The sequence below is a fragment of the Balaenoptera borealis genome (assembly GCF_965194805.1).
Source record: "Balaenoptera borealis genome assembly, chromosome: 5".
Classification (NCBI taxonomy): Eukaryota; Metazoa; Chordata; class Mammalia; order Artiodactyla; family Balaenopteridae; genus Balaenoptera; species Balaenoptera borealis.
In genome coordinates, this window is record NC_138862.1 from 119,774,386 (window position 1) to 119,799,137 (window position 24,752).

At 38.8% G+C, this 24,752-nt stretch overlaps 1 protein-coding gene across 4 annotated transcripts in view; it reads left to right on the forward strand.

Annotated features, from left to right (window-relative positions):
* Positions 1-248: 248 nt before the first annotated feature.
* The window catches only part of PLSCR1 (phospholipid scramblase 1), a 32,096-nt gene continuing 7,592 nt past the window's right edge, over positions 249-24,752 (forward strand). The window contains exons 1-7 of one of the 4 annotated variants that reach the window (XM_082394476.1): positions 467-605; positions 6,798-6,823; positions 9,704-9,784; positions 14,801-15,003; positions 17,100-17,142; positions 20,225-20,445; positions 21,969-22,130. In XM_082394476.1, coding sequence (XP_082250602.1) covers positions 6,811-6,823; positions 9,704-9,784; positions 14,801-15,003; positions 17,100-17,142; positions 20,225-20,445; positions 21,969-22,130 — 723 coding nt within the window. In that variant the 5' untranslated portion in view covers positions 467-605; positions 6,798-6,810. Of the gene's footprint in view, positions 606-6,797; positions 6,824-9,703; positions 9,785-14,800; positions 15,004-17,099; positions 17,143-20,224; positions 20,446-21,968; positions 22,131-24,752 lie in introns of all 4 variants that reach the window. The other 3 variants (XM_082394477.1, XM_082394479.1, XM_082394478.1) reach the window with 3 other exon arrangements.

Genomic DNA, 24,752 nt, shown 5'->3' on the forward strand with positions numbered 1-24,752 from the left:
GAGAGAAACAGAAAAGACACCATAAAGAAAAACAAGTTTGACTCGCCCTCATTTGTACTCTGTACCGCCCCCTGCTCCCTGGCTTGAAAGCAACGGAAATCTAAGGGACCGAAGTCGGTCAAGGCCCAGGTAAAGGAAGTTCTCCTGCTAGAGGAGCAGCCAGAGTCCACCCCGGAGGCGGCCACTCCCCTGCTAATGACCAAGTTCCAGCTGGTTTCGATCTCCCAGTTCCTCGAGGCCCTGAACCTCAGAACCAACGTTTTTGGAGCCTCTCCAGGGGTCAGAAAGGGAGCTGACAGTCTCTCCGCGCCGCAGCGGGGCGGCGGCCCCGCCTCCAGGTCTCAAGCCTCCGGCAGCGACGCGGAAGCGCCAGCCCGGGAATGAGGGCGGGAAGCCCCTTTGTAACTCAGGATCTAGGAAACGAAACAAGAAGCGACGGGTTTCGTCACCGAGGTCTCTCGGAGGCCTCTTTCCTGGTACCTTCAGGGAAGGTTGTGTAAGGAGGACTCTCGACCGCCAAGCGTCGGAAGCCGAGCATCGGCCCCGCGCCCGGGTTCCCCGAGCTCGTCTCACCGCAGGCAGCGCCGGAGCTGCGGCGGCCACAGGTGGGTGGGCGGCGTGTTCGGCCTCCTCCCGCGGGGGCCGGGCGCGGGGCTGGCGCGGGTTCCCAGGCCGGGCGGGGGGCACTGGGGACTACTTGGGAGCGAGGGGCGCGAGGGCCGGCGGGTTGCGTTTGCGCTGAGGTTGGAGGTTGGGGGCAGAGGGGGCGGGGGGGGGGCTTGGGCCCCAGCGGCCTCGGGAAGCGACCGCAGAAGCCGACCGGGGACTCAGCAGGGGGCCCGGCTGACCTAGTCCTATCCCGGCCCATCCCAGGACCTTTCCAAGGCCAAGGTGTTTTCTGCCTGAAACCGCCTTGTAGGTTCGAATGCGCTTAGTCCATCTCTTAATAGCGCGGAGCTGCGCTGGATCATGGCCAGAACCTGGGCTCAGCGGTATCTGCGAGCATTTAGGGGTATTCAGAGGGACGATTAATAAATAGACCCTGCTAGCTGTCGTTGAACAGTCAGTATTAATGAGGAGTGTGGCTGGAGCCAAAACTATGCTAGGCACCCTGGGACACCAGAAGAATTGGGAAGACAGGTGGTTTATCACATAGAGGCTAAAAGCCATTAGCTCAGGAGTCCACCTGCCTGACTTGAACCTGCCTCTACTACTTAATATCTGTGGACTCCCAGGCAGTTTCTTCCTACATGTGCCTTCCTTGGCTCATCTCTGAAACTGGGTAACGATCAAAAGTTACAAGAGTTAGAGTGTGACATATAACTTTGTCTGGCACTGCAGAGTGTACTCAGTAAACGTTAGATTTATAACTTTAAATATTTGAGCAAGTCCCTGCTCCTCCAAGCTCACCGTCTGGTTCCCATGTGGTTTTATTTAGACAGCTATTCCAGCAAGTCCTGGAATGGCCACTTCCCAGTTCCAGGAACAGGCAGTCAGTGTTTCTCCTAGTTGAGCAATTTGAGATACATGGTTAGTGCAAGTGTCACTTGCTTAGTGTGAAGTATCAGGAGATTCAGGGTCCTCCTTGTTCTTCCTGGAGCTTTCTTAACAACGGAACTTTCTCTTAATACCACCCGGGCAAGTATGACAATTGTAGGCCCTTGAACACTGAACAAACACAAGGAAATGAAAAATAAATGAAAAGGGAAATGAGTGGGTTTCTGCAGTTGGATAGAAGTGTCACACGAAGCAGCTGAGTCACAGATTAGCCAGCCTTCACGTCTGTAAGGTAACTGTCCTTTCTGACTGAAGGGAGTGAAATAATACTGTACACAACTATTGAATCAGCAAGCACCAATTAAGTGTCTTGTCCTGACAGGCCATGCTCTGGCCTTTGAGAGCTTAGACAGGAAACCTGTAAGAACTGTTCCCTGTTCACCTCTCCATCCTCTGGTCCAGTGATCTCTCTCTCCTTCTGTGCTCTGTATCCCACAGATCTTTATTCCCTTGAATGAGCCACGCTCCCTCCCTCCAGCCTCAGGACTGCTACCTATGCAGTTCCCCCTGCCTCTAATGCCTCACCCCGTCCAAATACACACCTCTGTAGCCTGGTTGATTTTAAACTGCCTTTGGCTCTCAGGTCTGACTTTCTGACAACCCCACTACACTATCTCAATTAGTGCCTCCATAACTCTTTTTATAGAACCATTATTTTTATTCATAGCACTAGTATTTGTAATAATATATTGTTAAGTGTCTGCCATTTTGTTCTAGTGATTGTTATAGTGCCTTACATGCTCTATGCCTTCAAGCAATATTCCTTGGAAAGAGGCACAAACTTTATAGTGAGTCACTATTTACAGACATACTTATATATATATATGTGCATTTATATATGTATACATGAGTGTGTATACTCTATTGCATTTTCTTTAATAGTGCTAAATTTTAAAAAACCAAAGCATTGTAGTTAAGCAGTGCTAACTATTGTGCTTTACATTTTTCAAATTTTGAAAATACTAAGAAGTACTTAGTACAAAAAACTCTTGCCTGGCCTAGTAAAAAACAAATAGCCAGGAGTAAATCTGAAATTCCTGCTCTCTGCCTCACATAAGAAAGACACCATAAAGATAGTCTCTTAACAAATTTCACTGAAAATTGGTGATTTGGGATAATGTCTTTTTTTTTTTTTTTTTTTCCCCAGTGAATCAAGGACATGACTGCAAAGGAAATGAATCGTGAATCATTCATATGAGCTAGTTAGTGAGCTGTATAACATTAAGTAACCATTAACCTCTCTGGCCATAGTTTCCTCATTTTTAAGGAGGAAAGGAAACAACACAAATTTGTGAGGGAGCTCTGAGTTGTCAGGAAAGGCTTTTCAGGAGTAATAAAGCAACCAAACTAGGATAGCTGACATAAAGATTAGTTTATGTGTCTTTGGTCTCTTTGGTTTAGTTGCTAGTTTTGTACAACACTTGACCACCTCTCTCTCAGTTGGCCCCAGTTGATGAAATGTCTACATTGTTCTTCAAGGTTTACTATGAAATGCTATCCCAATGTGGTTCTGAGCATATTCGTTTTGATTTCTTGAATCTAAAATACAGAAGTGGTATTTTATAGGCAGAGTCTCTCTTATCAGGTTCGTTGCACTGATGATGGCCTCAGCCACCCACTTCCGTCCCCTGTCTTGGACATACGTGTACTGGTATACTCAAATCCTCACCAACATCTTGGCCACCTACTTGTGTGAACCCATCTGTTCTTGCTCTGCATGTCTTTTACCAAAACCACAGTTCAACAGATGAAGTGCTTTTGACCTTAGGTGTTAACCTTTCTAAATGCATAAAATTTACATACAAACGTAAGCTGAACAACATGGAAATTGCTTGATTTGTGACTTAACCTCTGCAAGGGTTGGGTTCTCAGCTAGCTCTGTCTAATTCCTCCCCTCCCCCTAGTCTAGTATCTCATTTTCATTTATTCATAGGAAGTTAGGGATATAGAATTCTGGGATTGTGTTTAGAGCAGTAATGTTTTGTTAAAATAATTAAGGACACGTATCTCCATCTTGTGACTCTGAGAAAAATGTTAACTGGCTTGGTTTTTGGCAATTAAGAAGTAAAATTGGATAAGTAATCCAAATCTAGTTTATGCCTAGTTCATAAGCTTAGTAGTTTCAGGATCTTTCAGAATTAGGGATGTTTCCCCTTTGGGTTGCAGGTTATACTTTAATCTTTTTGACGAAATAAGATAGAAATTTCAGGACCCCAAGAGACGGGTCAAAGGGTTTCCTGTAATATGAATTGTGGAGCCATAACTGGATATCACGTGCACTATTTCTCCTTCTCCCGGGTGGTAGAGGTTTATGATTATCTAGTATCCCATAGCACCAATAGAATAGGTCTTAATGGTGTCTGATAGAATATATTTAACAGATATATGCTTACATGTATATAGTATATGATGCCTTAATTTCCTCAAAAGCTCTCATTTAACAAGTTAGGATAAGTGTGTAGTAATCAGATTATAATTTGGAATTCTGTATTTGTCCTGAAGTAATTATGATTCCAGTGGTACAGTGTATAATATGACTTCATTAGAGATCTTTTTCTTTTAGTACAGGATAAATATGATTTTCTTGCAAGTCTTTCTGTGCTTTGTTTCTTACTAGGAGTAGTGGAAGACATTATTTAAAAGTTATCATATTAAATTAATTAACTAATAAATTAATTCATCCAGGACACACAGCCCGATCATTCCCAAAACTGAGTGATGTTATGTCTTGTAATAGAACCATTAAGTTTGAGAAAACCAAAACATCCTTAAAACAGCAAAGGAGAGAGGACAGGGATGAACACGGGGGATGTCTTTAGTCCACAAGTGCGTTATTCTACCTGGCACACATACAGGTTCAACTGTCACTTCACATTTTGCACCAGAGCTTATGACGTAACCTTTTTCATGCTTGAGATATTAGGAACTTGTGAAAATTCTAAAACCTACAGGAAAATGAGGACCTAGATTATATTCTACAGTAGTTTTGCCAACAGGTACTCATCCTCACAAAGCTATAGTTTAAGACTCAAAATAACGTGACCAAGTAGGAAGGAAAGAGTAAATATGAACAAATGAGCTCTGTTTTGAGTCTGTTTCATTTCCTTTCCTTCGATTTCTGTGCAAGGAGAGAATTGTCTCTGGCTTCATGAAAAGTACTCTTATATTCGTAGTTGGTACTCATTCTGCAAGGACTTGGGAACTTATTGCTCCAATGCTTAAGAACCTCCCCCTGTTCCTAATGTGATGCATAGTATCGGTATATGAATTCCCTCTCTTTATAGCACATTTTAAATTTCTGACTGGCACTGAATTTCCCAGGCTCAAACAGCTAAATGCTAAGAAGAAATATATTTTAAATTAAAACTAAATTTTTTTTCCATCTCAGATGTATAGACTTGCCCTCCAGAAACTATGGAATTTTTTTGCCGATTCAGTGATTTGTTCATGAAAATAAATTGTTTAATTCTAAAAATTAGACCTCCAGGTATTATTTAGGATTTTTCCTTGAACTGAGTGCCCTTCTGACATTTTAGGCAAGGCAGGAATGACTGAAACAGTAGTCCCTTAAAATTGCTAAGTTGGTTGAAGGGCCATATAACATTTTTTAGAAAAACTAATCATATTATGAAGTGATCCCATGAGAAACAGTAGTTAAGTAAAAACTTGAGCTGTTTAGTCCAGTTTGTTAACTAAGGGATACTACCCATTTCTTCTCCAGAAATGGAGTAGTTTTTAAATGTTTTATGTATGTTAGGGTACTGAAGAGGATGGGTATGAATTTTAATATACAGTCTGATCACAGAACTGCGTGTTGACAAAAGTAATCATGGCCTATTGTATATAAGAATTTAGTCTCCTTTCTTAGTTGTCCTTCATATGATAGAACATAAAACACAATAATGGCCTTTGAAAACTTTTGGTATGCTTTTGTTACATGGGTTTATTAGCTTATTGTTCACCTTCTTGAATAATTGCAGAAAAACATAAATTTTCATCTTTTCGTACTTTTGTCCTGAGGAGATCCACAGCACTTGGGTTCTGACCAGTTAATGCTAACAGGGGGTAGTATTGTACTAAGAAAATCCGGGAAGTCAACTCTGTAACAAAAAACATATTTTTAAATTTATTCCAGGGCCAAGAAAACCCATTACTGAACTCCTTGAGTATATATAATTAAGAGGTGACTGTAATTGGAATAGTCTTAAAAGTTTTACTATGTGATTAAATTTTATGCTTATAACAGGCAATGATAAATCGATAACTTAGAGAAGGAGAAGAGGGATATGGTTTCCTCTTGGGAACACCAGATTTTAGTTAAGGATATGGAAGGATCAGTTGACTTTTATTTACCATTTAGGATAACACAGTAGAAGGAGCTAGTAAAGGGGGAGCAAAAACTGGAGAGGGCCTGGGAAGGGCAGAGCCAATTCATATTAGTGTGTGGGTCCCAGATAAAACAACTGAGTAGCAAGTTTTTGCCTAATGGGTTAATTGTAGTTAACAGGCAGATAGGGGTTGGGATTTAAAGTGGAGAGATTGGAAAAGTAGTGACTGGATAATTGTGGGAAAGACTAGGATGGGATCAAGGCAGTAGAAGGCAGAAGTATTGAGTATAATGTTTCTTATCATTATTTTTCTGTAGAAATAAGCAAGACAAAGTTTCAGTTGGATTATCGTGGTGTTACAGCTACCATAACCCCTGAGTATATGTTTTTAGGCTAAAATCATGTATTGATACACAAACAGGGGGTCAGGCCTTCTCAAATTTGTTGTTGAAGCTGGGCAGAACATGTCCTCAGGACCTGGAATTTCCAGAGATACTTACAGCAGTGTGACCTGATAGCTAACCTTTCTCCTTCTCCTGCTGGATCATGCCTGCAGCCCAGCCCTGCAGCTGGATGCTCGATTTCATGCTCCCTGTAGATTGTGTAGGTTGGAAGGCTCCAGTTTTTAACTGGAGGGCCTTGGGCTCACAGTGTTTCTGTCTTTCTCCCTCATTGAATCCTCTCTTCCCAAGATTTTTAGAAATTGTTCACCATCCTGGACTGACCTACAACTTGTAAAATCCTACTCAGAAACATAGCAGCAGGGAATACGGTCAAGACTGAAGGGTTTAAATGACCAGATTCTGGAAGACTAGATGAATAGAGGAATATCTCATGTGTATATAGTTTCAGAGTATCTTGTTTCAACTGTCATATTTGAATTATATATTTATATCAGGTCTTCTTTTTCAGAACTGTTTAAATCATGGACAAACAAAGTAAGTAATTTAAGTGTTTACTTTCCACCTATAATGTTAAATCTCTTGTTAACGTGTTATTTGTCATAATGTTCTATTCAGTTTCTGAAAGGATATAATTTGCTTTGTGTTGTTTATGTTCCAGAATCCTAAGTCTGGGCCAGTGTTTTGGCTATGGAGAAGATGTACACAAATATCCATGACCACTAATTTTTCCTTTAAAAATAAAAGAGCCTTAGATAAACCTAAGAAATTTTAGGCTTACTGGGAAATATGTTATATAATTTATATTACATTTCATCTGAATCAAGTTTCCCTTTTCTATGTGCATTTTATATACAAAAAGACTGTTCCAATCATATTGTTTAACAATGACTTTAATATGCCAGGACATTGTAATAAAATGCTCAGATACATCCCCAATATATATCTCATAAAATACACATGTGAATAGGTTTAAATAAATACAAATCTTTATTTTATGGCTTTTTTTTTTCAAGAAAATTCTAAATAAGATGAGTATTAACCAAACATGTAATAAAAGCCTTTGTCTTTTAAAAACTCCAAGTTTCTGAGGAGAAAAAAAAAAATCCTATGGGAAAAATAGGGAAAACAAAATCCTGTTTTCTGAAGGATCTCTATTCTCTATGTTTGTTTAGATAGCCAAAGAGATGTTTATGTCTACCACAATGCCAGCCTTGTTACATATACTAGATACTCTTTAGGACCAGAAACCTTGACTTTCATTCACGAAGTTTCATGATTTTTCTTAATGCTTGCTATACTAATTTAATTTTATTAACAATACTTACTTTACTTTTTAAACGTAAATTTATATAGTATTAAGCTATTTTCTTTGCTACAAAAATAGGATGCTTCAGATCACTTAAAAAAAATTATTGGGTCCTGGTGACAATTACCTTTTAACTCTTCAGCTTCCTATATACAAATGCATGTGTTTGTATGTATATGTGTGCATAAATAGAAATAGAATGTATGTATGTATATAAATATATATATAGAGAGAAATAACAATAACTTGTTGACAATATGAAAGTCCTATGATTTTTGTAAGTTATTCTAAGTTGCATTTCACAAATGCAGAAATCCATCCATAAGTCATATGCTCTCTGATCTATGTGAGCACTTGCACATGCATTTATTTTCTCTTTGTATAAATTCCCCTGGAATTCCCGAAACCAGGATCATTGCTCTGGTACCAAAACCCCAGGGATTATGAGCTCCTAATTTCTTGAATCTGTCAACTCCTTGATATGTGTGTGTATTTATTTACTATTGTTTAAACAGTGGTACCTGTTAAGAGGTGCCAAAATGTGACATATCATTTAAGAATGGGTCTTTAAGTCACACTTGCAGTGTGTTTCCTTGGGATCTGTTGAGTCTGATCCTGTTGCTTTCAACTCAGGTTGGGAGTGGGGGCCGTGGATATAGAGCCTCGAGAGCTAGAGAACTAGGAGCTCGGCCACTCACCTGAAGGGATGGTTGGGATGGAATGACTTGTGATATAGCAGAGATGTGTGACAATTCGGGGTATGCTGTGGTGTCTGTACGGGGAAAAGCCCTGACTCAAGTAGAGGGTTCTGTGTTGCCTGAATTTGCAGTGTCCATGGACTCCATTCTGCTGAAGTTATTATGAAGCCAATAATGGAGAAGAAAGGGGGTGGAGGTGGGCACAACCCAGCCTTCCTGCTGAGATCATATGACTTGAGTTGTCTTTCAAGACCCATGATACATACAGGAAATGTGTCAGATTGAAAGTTTGGTCAACTTTTTCTTCTACACTGTTGCCATGTCCCCATTATTCAAAAATAAACTATTTTGAATTTACAGTTAATAAGCCATCGGGAAGAGAGGAGAATATGGTGTAAGTGTAGTGTCCACTAGACCATAAATTCCATGAAGGCAGAGCCAGTGTAGCCAGAGAGCCTAACTGAGGGGTGACACAGGAGATGCTAGTACTAAATATTTATTTTCTGGCCAGGGTGGTTGCTAAAGGAATGATTAGAGAAACACGAATATGAAGAACTAGGAAACTGAACCATTTGTACATACATATTAAAGATTATTCAAACTACATTGATTAGCAGATAACAAAAGTTAATATGTTTATTTATTGTAACTAAGTCAGTTATGATTTTTATAGTTCAAAATCAGTCAAATACTGGGAATTTCCTATAGTTCAAACTTAATGGGGTAGTTCCAGAATAAGCATAAAAAGGATATTTAAATACTGAATTGCATGTATTATTTTAAATATTTAAAACATAATTCTTATAGCAACAATTATAGATATCTTTAAAATCACCTGTTATCCTTCCATTATCAAACCTACATCCAACTAGGTTCATTTATCTCCTTCTTCACAGTCTATGTAGTTTTTTGTTTTTGTTTTTTTAACATCTTTATTGGAGTATAATTGCTTTACAATGGTGTGTTAGTTTCCGCTTTATAACAAATTGAATCAGTTATACATATACATATGTCCCCATATCTCTTCCCTCTTGAGTCTCCCTCTCTCCCACCCTCCCTATCCCTGAGAAGACCATAATTCAAAAAGAGTCTATGTAGTTTTGAAACAATCTATTTTTCCTAGTAACAACAAAATCAGTGTATGGGAGAGAACACTCATCAGGCATATTTGAAAACTAGAAACTCAGCCCCAGTAATTAGCTGCCTATTTTATCAGAAGGGAATTTGTTTGAAACAGGATTCTACTGTAGATTAACTCTGATAACAGGCATAGCTTTTGTTAAGTGAAGAATTCACTTTGTTTCAATACAACACAGGAGCATATAAATGAAATTATCTAAGAACAATGCATTTTTTTTCTGATATGTATTTTTTTAAGAAGATATATGTTTACCTCTCCTTGAATTGCAGATGTGCAAATGAATGATCCTCACCCAGGAACACAGTTGCCAGGTGGGTATCCCTCTGAATATCCTCCGGCAGCTTTCCCAGGTAAAACACTGGCTTAAAGAATAAAAAACCAAAATTTATCAGTTATTGATATTCTCCAAAGGGTGTGTGTGTGGGTGTGTGTGTGTGTGGGTGTGTGTGTGTGTGTGTCTGTCTCTGTGTGTATTTTAGTAGTGTCTTTTACTAAAAGTTCAATAATGAAATTTGCAGCCTAGTTCTGGATTTTTTTCTTTGACTATATGTTATCATAAATATCATTAAAATATTTTTTATTTATACAGAATAGCAAAAGTGTTGTGTTAATAAAAACAGTAATGAATTGACATTTAGCAAATAAGATATAAGGTTGCACATAAATTAAACCCCAAAATACACATATTAAGTAACAGATTTTATCGATTCTCCATTCATTCTGAAAATTATGGTCATGCAGTCACATTTAGGAGATTTATCTCTGGGTGTTTTTGAGTCATTTATTGTCTGGGGTTAATTATGTTCAGTGATTGTCATGCAAAAGAGATGACTGCTTAAGCCTGGAAGCTTCAAGCAATAGAAACATAGCTACCTGGGATAATTCTCATTTTTATTTTGTAACATACAAAAATGTGAAAGCTTTGCTTTTATATACATGCTCAGTCATGCCTTGCCTTTCTAAGAAAAGTAACTGAGTCATATCGCTACATACCAAGTAATATATTATTTCTTTTGAACCACTGCATAGAAGACTTCAGAGATTTTCATTTAGACAAATGCAGTTATCAACATTACCAGCACTTGGGCTTCCCTGGTGGCTCAGTGGTTAAGAATCCTCCTGCCAATTCAGGGGACACGGGTTCGAGCCCTGGTCCGGGAAGATCCCACATGCCGCGGAGCAACTAAGCCCGTGCCCCACAACTACTGCGCCTGCGCTCTAGAACCCGTGAGCCACAACTACTGAGCCCGTGCGCCAAAACTACTGAAGCCCGCACGCCTAGAGCCCGTGCTCCACAACAAGAGAAGCCACCACAGTGAGAAGCCCGCGCACCGCAACAGAGAGTAGCCCCCGCTCTCCGCAACTAGAGAAAAGCCCGCGCGCAGCAACAAAGACCCAACGCAGCCAGAAATAAAATAAAATAAAATAAAAAACGTTACCAGAACTTTACCAAATGGCAGAGTTCATGGTGCACCTACATTTGCAAGTAGGCAGGCTACCCACATCTTGAGAGACCATCCTGAGGACTTCGGATCAAAAGGAGTCTTGTTTGGCCAGAGGGTGTATGCATTTTTATTCTACTCTGAGCAAACAAATCTGTTCAGGAGGTGAACGGCTTGTTTAGTTGTCTAGCCAGAAACCTCTCAGTGGAGCCTGGATCTCATCCAGATGTTTGCATTTAAACGAATGCGAGGTAGAAAGACTCCCAAGGCTCTAAGATGATAGTTCTCAAAGGGGCCTATACTTAAGTATTACTTGTAAACTGCTGAAAACACTAGTACCAGGGCACTATCCCAGGAAAACTGAAACAGAAGCTCTGGTTGTGGGACCCCAGGATTGGTAATTTTTTAATTTTGCAAGTGATTCTAATGTGCAGCCAGGGCTGAGAACTGCTGCTCTCAATTTTTAAATGGTTGGTGTTTGAAGAATTATTAGCAAGTCTATAGTATGCACCCAAGGCACTTGGAGGATATTTTAATCCACCCATGGCTAAATAATAGTAGGCGATACATAATTAAGTTATAATCGGACTTGAGAGTTTGTGAGAAAAATAGCTCAAATTTATTTCTCAAGTCGAAGGCCAATATAGCACAGGTTTTTTATGACAATGATGCTAACAATAATGATAGATTAAAACTGAGAGTTTATTGTGCCTAATGTGAATTAACTCATTTAATTCTCAGACAATATTACGGGGTAAATACTATTAATTATCCCCATTATGCAAGTGGGAAAACCGGCATAGAGAGGCTGGATCAGGCTTCAAGTTCTGGCTTCTGTACTTAATAGTTGTGTTGTGGTTTTAAGCAAGTTGCTGTACCTCCAAGCCTCAGTTCTTATCTATAAAATGGGCATAATATTTTCTAATTCAAGCGTTTTGGAGATTAAATGAGAGTATGTGTAAAGCAACTAGCACAATGCTTTACAATTAATAAATGACAAATATTTGCTGACTATTATATTAATAATATATTAAATCAATTGGACTTTAGGTAAATGAAATATTACCTAAATTTCAGGTAATTCTATATGCTTAATCCATTGATTTGGGAAATAATTATCCTCTCCAAGAATCTCGTGAAGGTTTAATAATGCTAATAATGTAAACAATTAATTCACATCTCCTCCCCCTCACTGGCTTGCCTATGGTTTCATCTTTGCACTGTAGTCAGTGATGTTTAAAAATAGTTATCTGTTAATATTACAGACAGTACCCAATGGGTACATCATTGGCTTCCTTTTGCTTTCAGGATAAAGACCAAAATGCTTAGTTTGGTCCACCAAACCCAAGGGGCTCCCCTGCCTTCTCCTTGTCTGTCTCTTAAGACTGTCTCTCCTGTTCAGGTAGACTGGCCTTTTTGCAGATTTTTAAATGCCCTGTGTTTGTTACTATCCCAGGGCTTCTTTCTGAAATATTCATTCCCTGCCACCCACCTACTCAACTCCTTTGTATCCCTCAGATCTCAGCTGAGGGTGGTCCTCAGGGAGGCTGTCCCAACTCCCTCCCTCTGTCTCTCCCCATCTAAACACCTTCCTTTGGCACATAAAACCCTGGTCCCTCCCTTCAAAGCGCTTGTCTCTGATTTTAGTTAATCACTTACTGACACTGGTGTTGTAGATCCCTAGAATAAGGGTGAGTGTAAAATTCTCTCTCCCATTAGGCAATGAGGGCAGGGGTTGCATTTGCATTTCCCATTTTAAATCCCAGTGCTTGGTACTCCTAAAAACTTTGCAAGATATCACACAGATCATGGAACTCAGTCTTCTGTTTAAAATCCCTAAAGCCTGTCAGTCACACTTGGAATAAAATCCAAACTCCTTATTAAGGGGCTCTCAAGATGAATTGATCCTATTTCTTTACTGACAGCTGTTTCTGTTCTTCCTCTCCTTTATAATGTCCCTCTCTTTCTCAAACATGTCAGATTTATTCCTAAAGTCAGAGATTTTGTATTTGGTATTCCTGCCTCCTGGAATATTTCTTACCATATCTTCACACACACTTTTTCCCTTCTCAACTTTTAGGTGTCAACTGTAAATTTTATCTATCTAAAGTAACTGGTTGATAACTTGCCCTCTTCCCCATGTATTTTCTCCATCAGGTCAATCTGAAATCTTTTTTTAAAATTTATTTTCTGTCTCCTCTAAGCTCCCTGAGAGCAGGTTGCCTTGTTGATAGCTATATCCTCTGATTCCATCCTCTGATTCTAGACCCAATCACATTATAGATCGTCTGTAAATATTTATTCATTTAAGAGGGAATAAATTATAAAACTATATTTAAAAGACACTGCTATGAGGTTTAGTCTGTCTTCCGAGTCTTACTTTTTATTGGTGTATGTATTTTGTTGTCAGTATTCCACTTAAAAGTATTCACAATTTTCCTGCTCTAAGTGTTAAACTTTGCATAGCCTTAACTGTTAAAACGTTGTGGGACACAGTTCTTTGCAACTACATCCTCCATTCCTATGGAACAGCTACTCTGCAGACTATTCATTTAAGTTGTAAAGTTATGAAGCGTCATATTTGTAATCACAAATTCATGTGGAATAGAGTATATACTCATTTCTTCCTCTACTGTGCTTAATAAGTACTTGAGACAATTTTGCCTACTATAAGGTTTTACCTTCCTTGGTTCTCAAACTGTATTTTCCAGAGAGCTTAGGGTGCCAAACCGTGAAATTTACATTTGTAACCTAATATCATAACTTAACTTTTTTTTTTTTTTCATGTGGAGGGTTTTAGGAATGGAATACACCATGAGTTAAAACTTCAGGTAAATTGTTAACCCAGAGGAGTATCTGGGCAGTACTGGAAGGAATGACATACGCTTACCGCTATACTAGGGTTTCTCAACAAAGGCACTACAATATTTCAGGATGGATAATTCTTTTTTTTTTCAGGGCACTGTTCTGGTCCTTGTAGGATTTTTTTTTTTTTTTTTTTAAATTCACCAGTTTTGTTTTTTTTTTTAATTAATTAATTAATTAATTAATTTATGGCTGTGTTGGGTCTTCGTTTCTGTGCGAGGGCTTTCTCTAGTTGTGGCAAGTGGGGGCCACTCTTCATCGCGGTGCGCGGGCCTCTCACTATCGTGGCCTCTCTTGTTGCGGAGCACAGGCTCCAGACGCGCAGGCTCAGTAGTTGTGGCTCACGGGCCTAGTTGCTCCGCGGCATGTGGGATCTTCCCGGACCAGGGCTCGAACCCGTGTCCCCTGCATTGGCAGGCAGATTCTCAACCACTGCGCCACCAGGGAAGCCCGGTCCTTGTAGGGTATTTAGCAGCATCCCTGGCTTCTACCCACCAGATGCCAGTATCCCCCTCCCTTCAATTATGACAGCCAGAAGGGTCTCCAGACCTTGCCAAATATGCCATGAGGGGACAAAACCACTAGCAGTTCTATACAGATAAGAAATGTCACTTGTTGGAATTCTAGAATTATCATTTTTTACAGGGTGGTTTGGTCCTAGAAATGCTGACTCAAAGCCTTTATTTTGGGCTTTCTACTCAATGCCATCCCTCTTTTCCAGGAAGCCATTTTTTTTTTTGTACCTGACTCTAGATCGTCGTTGACTTTCTTTCACTTTATTAGATTTCAAGCATATTTTCACCTGAGTTTTGAATGATAAGGGTAAGGCTGTGGGGCAACTCCAAACACAGCCTAAAACCCTCAAAATAGGAGTGGACCTGAAACCACAGGTATTTCATTGAAAAATCACTGAGAGAGAAAAACACAAACCTTAAGCTTCTTAGAAACAGGATTTCTAAGTAGAAATTGTAGTTTGTAGATAGCTGGGGTGATCCTAAAAGAGTTGAAGTTTGCATTTTTCTCTGCAGTTACACATAATTTCACATGTTCATATTTCAGGACCTCCAGGATATACCGGCTATCCTGGCACCCAGGCTGGCTATCCAGTCCCGTCAGCTGGCTATTCAGGTGCTGGCCCAGTCGGCTTTCCTGTCCCATACCAACCAGTGACTAGTCAGCCAGGCGTGCCTGCAGGGGTACCATGGATGCCAGCACCACCACCTCCATTAAACTGTCCACCCGGATTGGAATATTTGACTCAGGTAATTCAATGCATAAAAGACTCATTAAAAACAAAACTGTGCTTCCAGTTTACTTAGTGAGATTAACAATTGGCCAATTCACAAAAGCCTGAAATGGTAAAACAACCTGTTTTGCTTACAGATTACTCTAATTCTTCTAGGTCAGGTTTACTTTTAAAGCAAAATGAAAATGTCTTAGGAAATTGTATTTTCTATGATCTTGAATATAATCTGCAATGATAGCTAATAGCAAACCTTTATTAAGCTTCCAGGCTTTGTTCCTAAGTATAATTCCTAATATAATTCTTTTTAAAAAATTCTGTGATATACAAGTGCTATAATTATCACCATTTTACAGAAGAAGAAACTAAGGTCCAGAGAAGTTACATAATTCGCCTAACATCAAAATGCAGAGGAACTGGGAATGGCTTTTTACTTCTGGAACCTTAGTTCTGGATCCTGTGCCCTTTAATCCCAATACTGAATAATTTCCTAGGAGTTGGAAAGAACCATCAAACTCGATTTAGTGTTGATTTTCCATAAGTGGTACCAAGAAAGGGGTTATTGATTTGTGTATAATATGACCTACCTTTCATTATAATTAAGAAAATTACATTTTTATGTTCCTTTTGTTCTTTAGAAGACCCAATTTTATTAATGCTACCAATAAGAAAAAATAAATTCCTGGATTTTAATGAACTACATGATAGCTTATCTCAGCAATGTGAGATTTAGTATTTGTCTGCCATTAGAAATCTGGTAGATTAGTTTTCAGTAAATGAATTGTCTCTCTTGCACTCTCTGCACTAATTTAATTTACCACAATGCACTTGGGCAGCCTATAAGAATTTTGCACTGTTGGTGGGAATGTAAATTGATACAGCCACTATGGAGAACAGTATGGAGGTTCCTTAAAAAACTAAAAATAGAACTACCATACGACCCAGCAATCCCACTACTGGGCATATACCCTGAGAAAACCATAATTCAAAAAGAGTCATGTACCACAATGTTCATTGCAGCTGTATTTACAATAGCCAGGACATGGAAGCAACCTAAGTGTCCATCGACAGATGAATGGATAAAGAAGATGTGGCACATATATACAATGGAATATTACTCAGCCATAAAAAGAAATGAAATTGAGTTATTTGTAGTGAGGTGGATGGACCTAGAGTCTGTCATACAAAGTAAGTCAGAAAGAGAAAAACAAATAGCGTATGCTAACACATATATATGGAATCTAAAAAAAAAAAAAAAATGGTTCTGACGAACCTAGGGGTAGGACAGGATAAAGACGCAGATGTAGAGAACGGACTTGAGGACACAGGGAGGGGGAAGGGTAAGCTGGGACGAAGTGAGAGAGTGGCATTGACATATATATGCTACCAAATGTAAAATAGCTAGCTAGTGGGAAGCAGCTGCATAGCACAGGGAGATCAGCTTGGTGCTTTGTGACCACCTAGAGGGGTGGGACAGGGAGGGTGAGAGGGAGACGCAAGAGGGAGGGGATATGGGGATATATGTATACATATGGCTGCTTCAGTTTGTTATATAGCAGAAACTAACACAACATTGTAAAGCAATTATACTCCAATAAAGATGTTAAGAAAAAAAAGAATTCTGGTAGTTCCTAAATTCTCTAAGAAATACCCTAAGCAGATTTTTTTTTTTTTTAAATTAGGCCCTTACAAAATGTTCGGGGAAGTTATCACCTACTACAAATGATATCAAAAGAAAGAAAAAGAAAATGTTTAGATTTGTAGAAAAAAGCTCTTTAAATGGCTGAAAAGGTCTTAATATTTCTTAGGCCCTTCTGGAAGGTACATTTTTTTCTAATTTTTATAGGGATTCCAGTGTAAGTCCATTTTGTTTGACCTGAATTTGCCCACATTAATAGTGAACACGTTCAATATTTTTTTTTTCAGTTAAAAATATATTAACTTTAATTTTATATCTAGAAGTAATATAAACAATTATTAAATATCGATAATATTGATAAATGTTGATAATTGATTATATACATTCTTTTAAAATATAAGAACACTCATGTTAATTTGTTTGGCTTAATAACATATGATACATAGTTACAGCTTAATTTTTTTTTATTATAATAGATAGATCAACTATTGATTCATCAGCAAATTGAACTTCTGGAAGGTATGTATTCATTGTATTTATCATATTTCTAGGAAGAGAGGACATTTATGCAGATAAAGGCATATCACCAACCACAGATATAACACCTTCAGTGATGCTGGATATTAAAACTGGTTATTTACAAATGTCTCTCTTTGTGATAATGAATTGATAAGGATTATCAGCAGCTCATTTCTTGAAATTAGGAGTCAAGCGGTAAAATACTATTATGCTGGACATCTCTCCTCTTGATACAGACCCTAACTTAGAAGGAAACCAGTCAAAACTTACTGTTGGGCTTCCCTGGTGGCACAGTGGTTGAGAATCTGCCTGCCAATGCAGGGCACACGGGTTCGAGCCCTGGTCTGGGAGGATCCCACATGCCGCGGAGCAACTGGGCCCGTGAACCACAACTACTGAGCCTGAGCGTCTGGAGCCTGTGCTCCGCAACGAGAGAGGCCGCGACAGTGAGAGGCCCGCGCACCGTGATGAAGAGTGGCCCCCGCTTGCCACAACTAGAGAAAGCCCTCGCACAGAAACGAAGACCCAACACAGCCAAAAATAAATAAATAAATAAATAAAAATGTAAAATAATACAGACATACCCTTTATTAAAAAAAACAAAACAAAAACAACTTACTGTTGTTCCCCCTTCTCTCTAGAAATCATTTCAGTGAGTCTGTCACTTTGCCTAACCTCTATCCCTTCAACTGTTTTTTCCCCAGTTTGTGATGTCCTTGCAGTTGTCACAGAGCCACATGCAGTAGTTCAGTTACCTTAGTAAATACATTTCCAAAGCAAGTGAACTCTGAATTTGGATGGATGGGGATGTTTTGGAAAATCACATTACTGCCCACAGTTTCTCTTGGGAGTTCAGAGGAACCCTATAAAACCCTTTGTTCCACGGGCTGTGGATTATCATCTTGGGCACACGGACACTGCACTGGAGGGTGTTGACCAGCCGGCCGAGAGGCCTGACTTCCTAGAACGCCACTGGTGCTCCTATGGATGGGGCCTGACTCCTACAGCTGTTTCCTTAGGTCCAGTGCTCGTCACGTGCAAAGTAAACTTAAGAAGCCACTAGATGTTTCAGGACTGCTGCCAGGGGAAAGGCAATCTGGGTAGATTCATGCACTACAGTATCCTCCTTATAGGTATAAAGAGTTCAGTGAAAACTCTAATAGATTTTAGAATATATCTATTAACTCTTTCTTCACATCTTTGCAAAGTTCTTTTCCACTGATAGAAATTATAATGTGAATTGTACTACTGTAGAAATATGGTTGGTATTTGGTTAGAATATATAATTGTTGCTTATTACACTTAAATTACTTGTAATGTACACTTCGATATTTAGGATGTTCTCATTTTTATTAGTTTGTTTACATTACATTTTCTCTGGAAAGGAACTCTTCATAGTATGATAATTTATATTCTCAACTTTTTTAATGATTCATTTTAGGGAATTTATTTTTGACATTATAAAAACCAAAAAACCAGACACTACACATTATATAGCACTCCATTTATAGTTTTAAGATTTATAAGTTTTATGTATATATTTGGAAATATATATGTATTAATCATGAAATATAAATTTCAAATTTAGTAGTTATAAATTCTTGAGTTTTTTAAAGGAAGTCTAATTTTCTTTTCTTTTTGTCTCCAACTGAAGGTTTATATTTTAACGTTACGAGCAGTATAAAGAAATAAAGATTACTCAGTTCATTTTTAGCACCTGAGACTATGACAGGCACTTAACATTTCCCAATTCAAAACTTAATAGACAATAAAGACATAACCATAGAATTCTCTTGTTTTATTTGTTTTCCTTTTTTCAGTAACTAGAAGGAAGCTTAGATTGTGTAAGCCCACTGATCTCATTACACAGATAAACAAGCTGAAGAATTTTCAGATTAAGCTACTTAATGAAACAGTTAGGTAATAGATCCCATTTCATGAATCAGTTTAATTTTTTCACATGAAATATTTGACTGGCTGATATTGAGGTAAAGGGTGGTTCTTTTAAAGGCAGGGTCAGGGCCTGAGTCGGAGCAAAGATACTTAAGGGAGGTCATGGCGATAAAATATGTGAAGAACATCTCTATCTGACTAAAAGTCCATCCACACCAATATTAGAGAGTGATTTTTGTCTCTCTGTTTCTTTTAATTGCTCATTATGTTGGTGGCTTCTAATACCCTATGACCCATGTTAATGAGGGCTGTGGACAAGTGACACCATGAATTGCTCCCTCCTGGCTTTAAGCAAGGAGAGGTTTCCAAAGTGTGGTTCAATGTGGGAAGCCCTTTGGTAAGATACCACGTGGGTGTCAGTATTTAGCACATCTCTGTTTCCCCTGTGAAGAGATTAGCCCCTGCTAAGGTACAGAGTTCACTTAGGATGCCAGTGGTCTGGCATCCTCCGACTTGCAGCCTTGGTTGCCAAGCATCTTTCCCCTTGTCTAATACCCATTTCCCACTTCTGAACAACCACTGCTGAGCTAAACAAGGGTGCCCTGGGCCCAGGGTGACGTCCTACCTCACCTTCCATTTTCACTCTCTCCCTCTTCACATGTGTGCATTGAGAGAAAGCCCTCTCACACCTTCTTCACACAGCGCAGAAAGAGAAGCCATGACTGTGGTTTATAAAACTATATCTCAAGCCAATTTACTTAATATAATACTATATGGTGCATAAACATAGCAATCATCCTATATTCCCCTCCATAGCTGAATACGTGACAAGTAGACATTTTCTGCATTCACCTAGCACGACTGTGACCATCGACAGCACGGCACCATCCCTCACAGCAAAGTCTCCCTTTCTGACACGGGTCCATGGAATTGGGAAGATACGAGTTGTTGTCTCTTGCATGTCTCATACAGGAATTCCTAATTTCTTTGTACTTTAATACCCTCTCCTCCATTCCCTTTGCCTTTTTTTCTCTGTTTAGACCATCTCTAAACATCTTTCCTTTTCTTCCTCCTGTGTTATATGAAGTATCATCTTAAAATGGTATAACTAGATATTGTAGTATCTTAGGATAGATTGATTATTCTTTTAACACAATAGTCATAGTGATTCTCTCTTTTATGTTTTTAGTCTTAACAGGTTTTGAAACTTGTAACAAATATGAAATTAAGAACAGCCTTGGACAGAGGATTTACTTTGCAGCAGAGGATACTGATTGCTGTACCCGAAACTGCTGTGGGCCTTCTAGGCCTTTTACAATAAGGATTCTTGATAATACGGGCCGAGAAGTCATAACTCTGGAGAGACCACTAAGGTGTAGCAGCTGTTGTTTTCCCTGCTGCCTGCAGGAGGTCAGTGAGCAATTACCAGGGTAATTTTTACAAATACTTTGCAAAGTAGTTCTGCAAGAATTTTCACCTTATTGGTGAATTTATATAATCAAATGAGATTTAAAGGAAAAGTGGTCCACCAGCTATTGGTTTATGCTTGAGTGTAAATTGTAGGAAGGAAGGCAGGTGGAAAAGAGTGAGCAGTTTGCCCCATGTCCCTGAGCAGTGTGCCCCCCGGGGGTGAAATCAGAGATCTCAGAGACCAGACTTCTTGATCTTCAGAGAGAGCTGAGAACATAGGTCACCTCGGTCAAGTCCCTCACCTGAAATGACCATGAGGGCCTGGCCAAAGCCAGAGGAGGGCCCCATAGAGAATATCCTCGAATGCCATGCCAGAGGCAAGTGGACAGAAGAGTGAGGAAAAGAACACATATGTTCATCTCATTATTTTAGCCAACCTACAAGGAGCAAACCTAGGAGAGGCCCCCTCTGAGAAATGTCAACTCCTGTGTTTTTCAGTTCTCCATTTGAAAAAAAAAAAGTAATATATTTGAGTCCCTGTAATAGGGGTATACAAATTGTGAGCACCGTCAGCTCCATAAAGACCAGGTGTCTCTTTCATAGTACTTGACAGCCCTCTGATAGAGAACACGGATCTCAGGGGAGACGCCAGGGCACAGAGTGTTTATAGGAAGTTGGCCTTTGCCTGTATCTCCATTGGCCTGAAACCAGAGCTGCCTGGGTCACTCAGTCATCCATACGGGTAGCTGTGAGAGCAGGGCACACAGAGATACAAGCACGTAGAGATTTGATGTCTAATACTGCTCTTATTTTGAAAGGATAACTGAAGTTGTTCATACTGAATTATTTTGTTTTCCATGTCAATTAGTTTAGATGTAATAATATTCATCGGAATAGCTGAGGGAAAACTGAGAGTTTGATGGAATATGCTCGACAATTTATAGAGCACATTAGCATACATTATACAATTGGTCTTAATAAAGAGATCTAGGAAGTCCTCAGTTACAGATAAACATGTTGAGATGCTCTCAAAGTCACCCAGCTAATGTTCAGAGCCAAGATTCCAGGTCCCATTTTCTTTCCATGCTAGCACTATTGCCACTCATATTTGAAAACTGCCCCAGTGATCAGCGCTCTGTCCATACACTTAAACCACTGTTTTTAAAGGAATTTGAGGAAATAGCTATTAATAATTTAGACATTTTTTGTAAGTATGGAAATATTAAAATATACAAGACCAGTAGAGCAGTGCTTCAGAATGGAGACAGTGCATGCAGCCTCCCCGAGTTTGTGTCTCATCTCTTCCACTTTGCAGCTGGGGAATCTGATACAAGTTAATTAACCTCTCTGTTCCTCAGTTACTTCCTGTATAAACAGGGATAATAGTACCAACTTGGTAAGGATGTGGAGTGAGTTAAGTGGTGCTTAGAACAGTGTCTGACACTTAGAAAGTATTCAGTAAATGAGAGTTCTTATTAGACATTGTCATGATTACAATTTATATATTCTTTTTGCTTTTGTAGATAGAAATCCAAGCTCCTCCTGGTGTACCAGTAGGTTATGTTACTCAGACCTGGCACCCATGCCTGCCAAAGTTTACACTTCAAAATGAGAGGAGAGAGGATGTACTAAGAATTACCGGTCCATGTATTGTCTGCAGCTGTTGTGCAGATGTTGATTTTGAGGTAAGAGGTGTGATAACGTTTATGGGTTTTGCTTTCCTAGTATAAGAATAACATAAGCTGGGAGGATGTTACAGATGTATTAAATGAATACGTATGTCCTGATATCTCAAGAGGGACTCAGTGTCCCTCATATTTATCTTTGGTCAGAGAGATGGTTATTGCTCTGATTAAGCATCAGTGTTGATTGTGCTAAATGGAAAAAAGAGAAGCAGAGATTTGTAGTCAAATAAATATAAACAAAGCATCTAACATTGGTGGTTTCTGTATAGAGGTACCGTATGTTATACATTTTAAGTGGAACATTAACCTTGTCATCAAAGTCTGATTGCCGAAGCATATGGTTCTTCCTTAGCATGAAACACAGGCTGCCAGTGCTCTAGGCCCTCTTCAAAATCTCTGACATCTTTGAGTTCCTACAAAAAGCCCAATTATGCAAAGAGAATTTTAACAAATATATGACGTACTACCTAATCATGCTTCTCTGTGATCTCTCCTTTATCTTTGTATTAAATTCATTTATTAGAAATCACAATATATCTGTGTATTTACTACCTGGAGGAATTTCATCACAGCAGGTTTTCAACAAATGGGGCCCAGACTTATGGCCCAAATTGTTTAGTTGCAAATGCTTAAAAGTCGAGAGATTATAAAACTTAATCTTGATACCATGATTCTCTTGTATAAGCATAAAATCTGGTAAGCTGGACAATTTCCACAGAAGGGACAAAAATCTAAAACTGAGCAGGACTGCCCCCTTATGATAAATAAGTGGGGACTCTGCCACTGCCCCTGACTTGCCAAGGTTTTCCACTATCCAGCTTCATTCTTTTATATTATCTGCCTGGCTTTGCTAGTCATATGATTTTTAATTCCTCTGTTTATATATATAAAGATGGATCACTCCTCTCACTGACTTCAGTGTCTAATGAGGCAGACAGGCAATCCTAAGAAAAGTCCATATGATGTAATTAGAGACTTTATAAAGACTCTTACAAAGAATGCATAGTATGTGGGGGGGATATAAACTATGTATGTTTAAAGATTTTATAGGTTTATGTATAATAATAGTTCTCTATGTAGGGGTTATCATACCCATAAAAGATCCAGAGGATTGAAAGGTAATTGTTGTTTCAGGGAATATTAATGGAAGTTTTGCTGACATATATTTTATCTATGTAAAATAAGTAAAAATACTGGTGAAGTAAGTCATACTGGAGTGTGAAACCCTTATATTTAATGATAAGAAAGTTGGAAATCATTCAGCAACCCTCCTCAGTGGATACCTTAAAGCATCTATTATAGGCAATGAATTAACTTCTCTCCTGTGCATCTAGAATGGTGCTAACTAGATAACATCTTTGAGGGAATTGAGAAAATAGTACCTTGAATCATTTTCTATATACTAGATAATAGAAATTTTGAAAGCAGGAATTATCAGTATGAGGGACCACTATGGAACATGGAGAAGAGTCATTCTAAAGGGAAAAATAATTCAGAGACATTTATAAGTGTACCCAGTGGTACTGATTCATAGATTTGATGTCAGTGGAGGAAGAAAGAAAATTGAGACATGATTCTAAAGTCTTATTGGTCTGATGTCTGATGTTTAAGAAGCTGAATGATGATGCCATTGACCAGGGTAAGAATCTTGAAGGAGAAACAGTTGATTTGTGGGAAGCTAATGATTTGTTTTTGAGTCATGTTGGTTTTTAGGTGTGTAAGGGAAAATGTTAGAGTTTTCGGCATACGGATGGTAGGTGAAGCCATGAGATTATCCCACGGGTGAGTAGAAGAAGGACAAGTAGACTTTGTATCCCTTAGAGATAATGAGGGAATCTGTCTTATTCCAGGACTATTAGGAGTAGGAAAAAATATGCCTACATGAAACTGATATCCCAATCTAGCCCCCTCTATGATTTTGAGGTCTGAATTCATAACACCAGTATGATTCATGAATCTTAAGACATAGAAACTGATCTTGAGTGGTGATACAGATGGGAGAATTGAATGCAAAAACATACTAGATGGAGACTGATCACCAAGGTCACCCTCTATCACTACAGAACAAACCTATCTCCACATAAGCAGATTAAAAAATTAGTATACTGTTCTAGGAACTAATCTACCAAAACCAAACTGCATATAATAGAACAGTGTGTAATCAATCATACAAGAAATACCTAAATAGACATTAAAGAGCCTAAGAAAGAAACAAAAAGGGTCATAAGGGGAGGATGAAACAATTAATAAAGGCCAGGAGGATATAAAAACAAGCCAAATAGAACCTCCAGAAATGAGGAACAGTCATTGATAAAACCTCATTTGAAAGGATGAGCTATAGATTAGACACAGGTGAAGAGAGAGTTAGTGAACTGGATCACCCATATTAAGACTATAAAGAGGAGGTGGGGAAAAGATATAAATTTGAAGGGACATGGAAGCTAGAATAAACTATTGCATATGCCAAAGAGGAGTTACAAAAAAAGAGGAGACAGAATGTTTTGATATAATATTCAAAGAGATACATAGCTAAGAATCTTGCAGACTTGATGCCATTCTGGTAAGAAAAAGAAATGACACCCAGATACAGCTTAGATAAATTGCAAACTGCAAACTAAAATA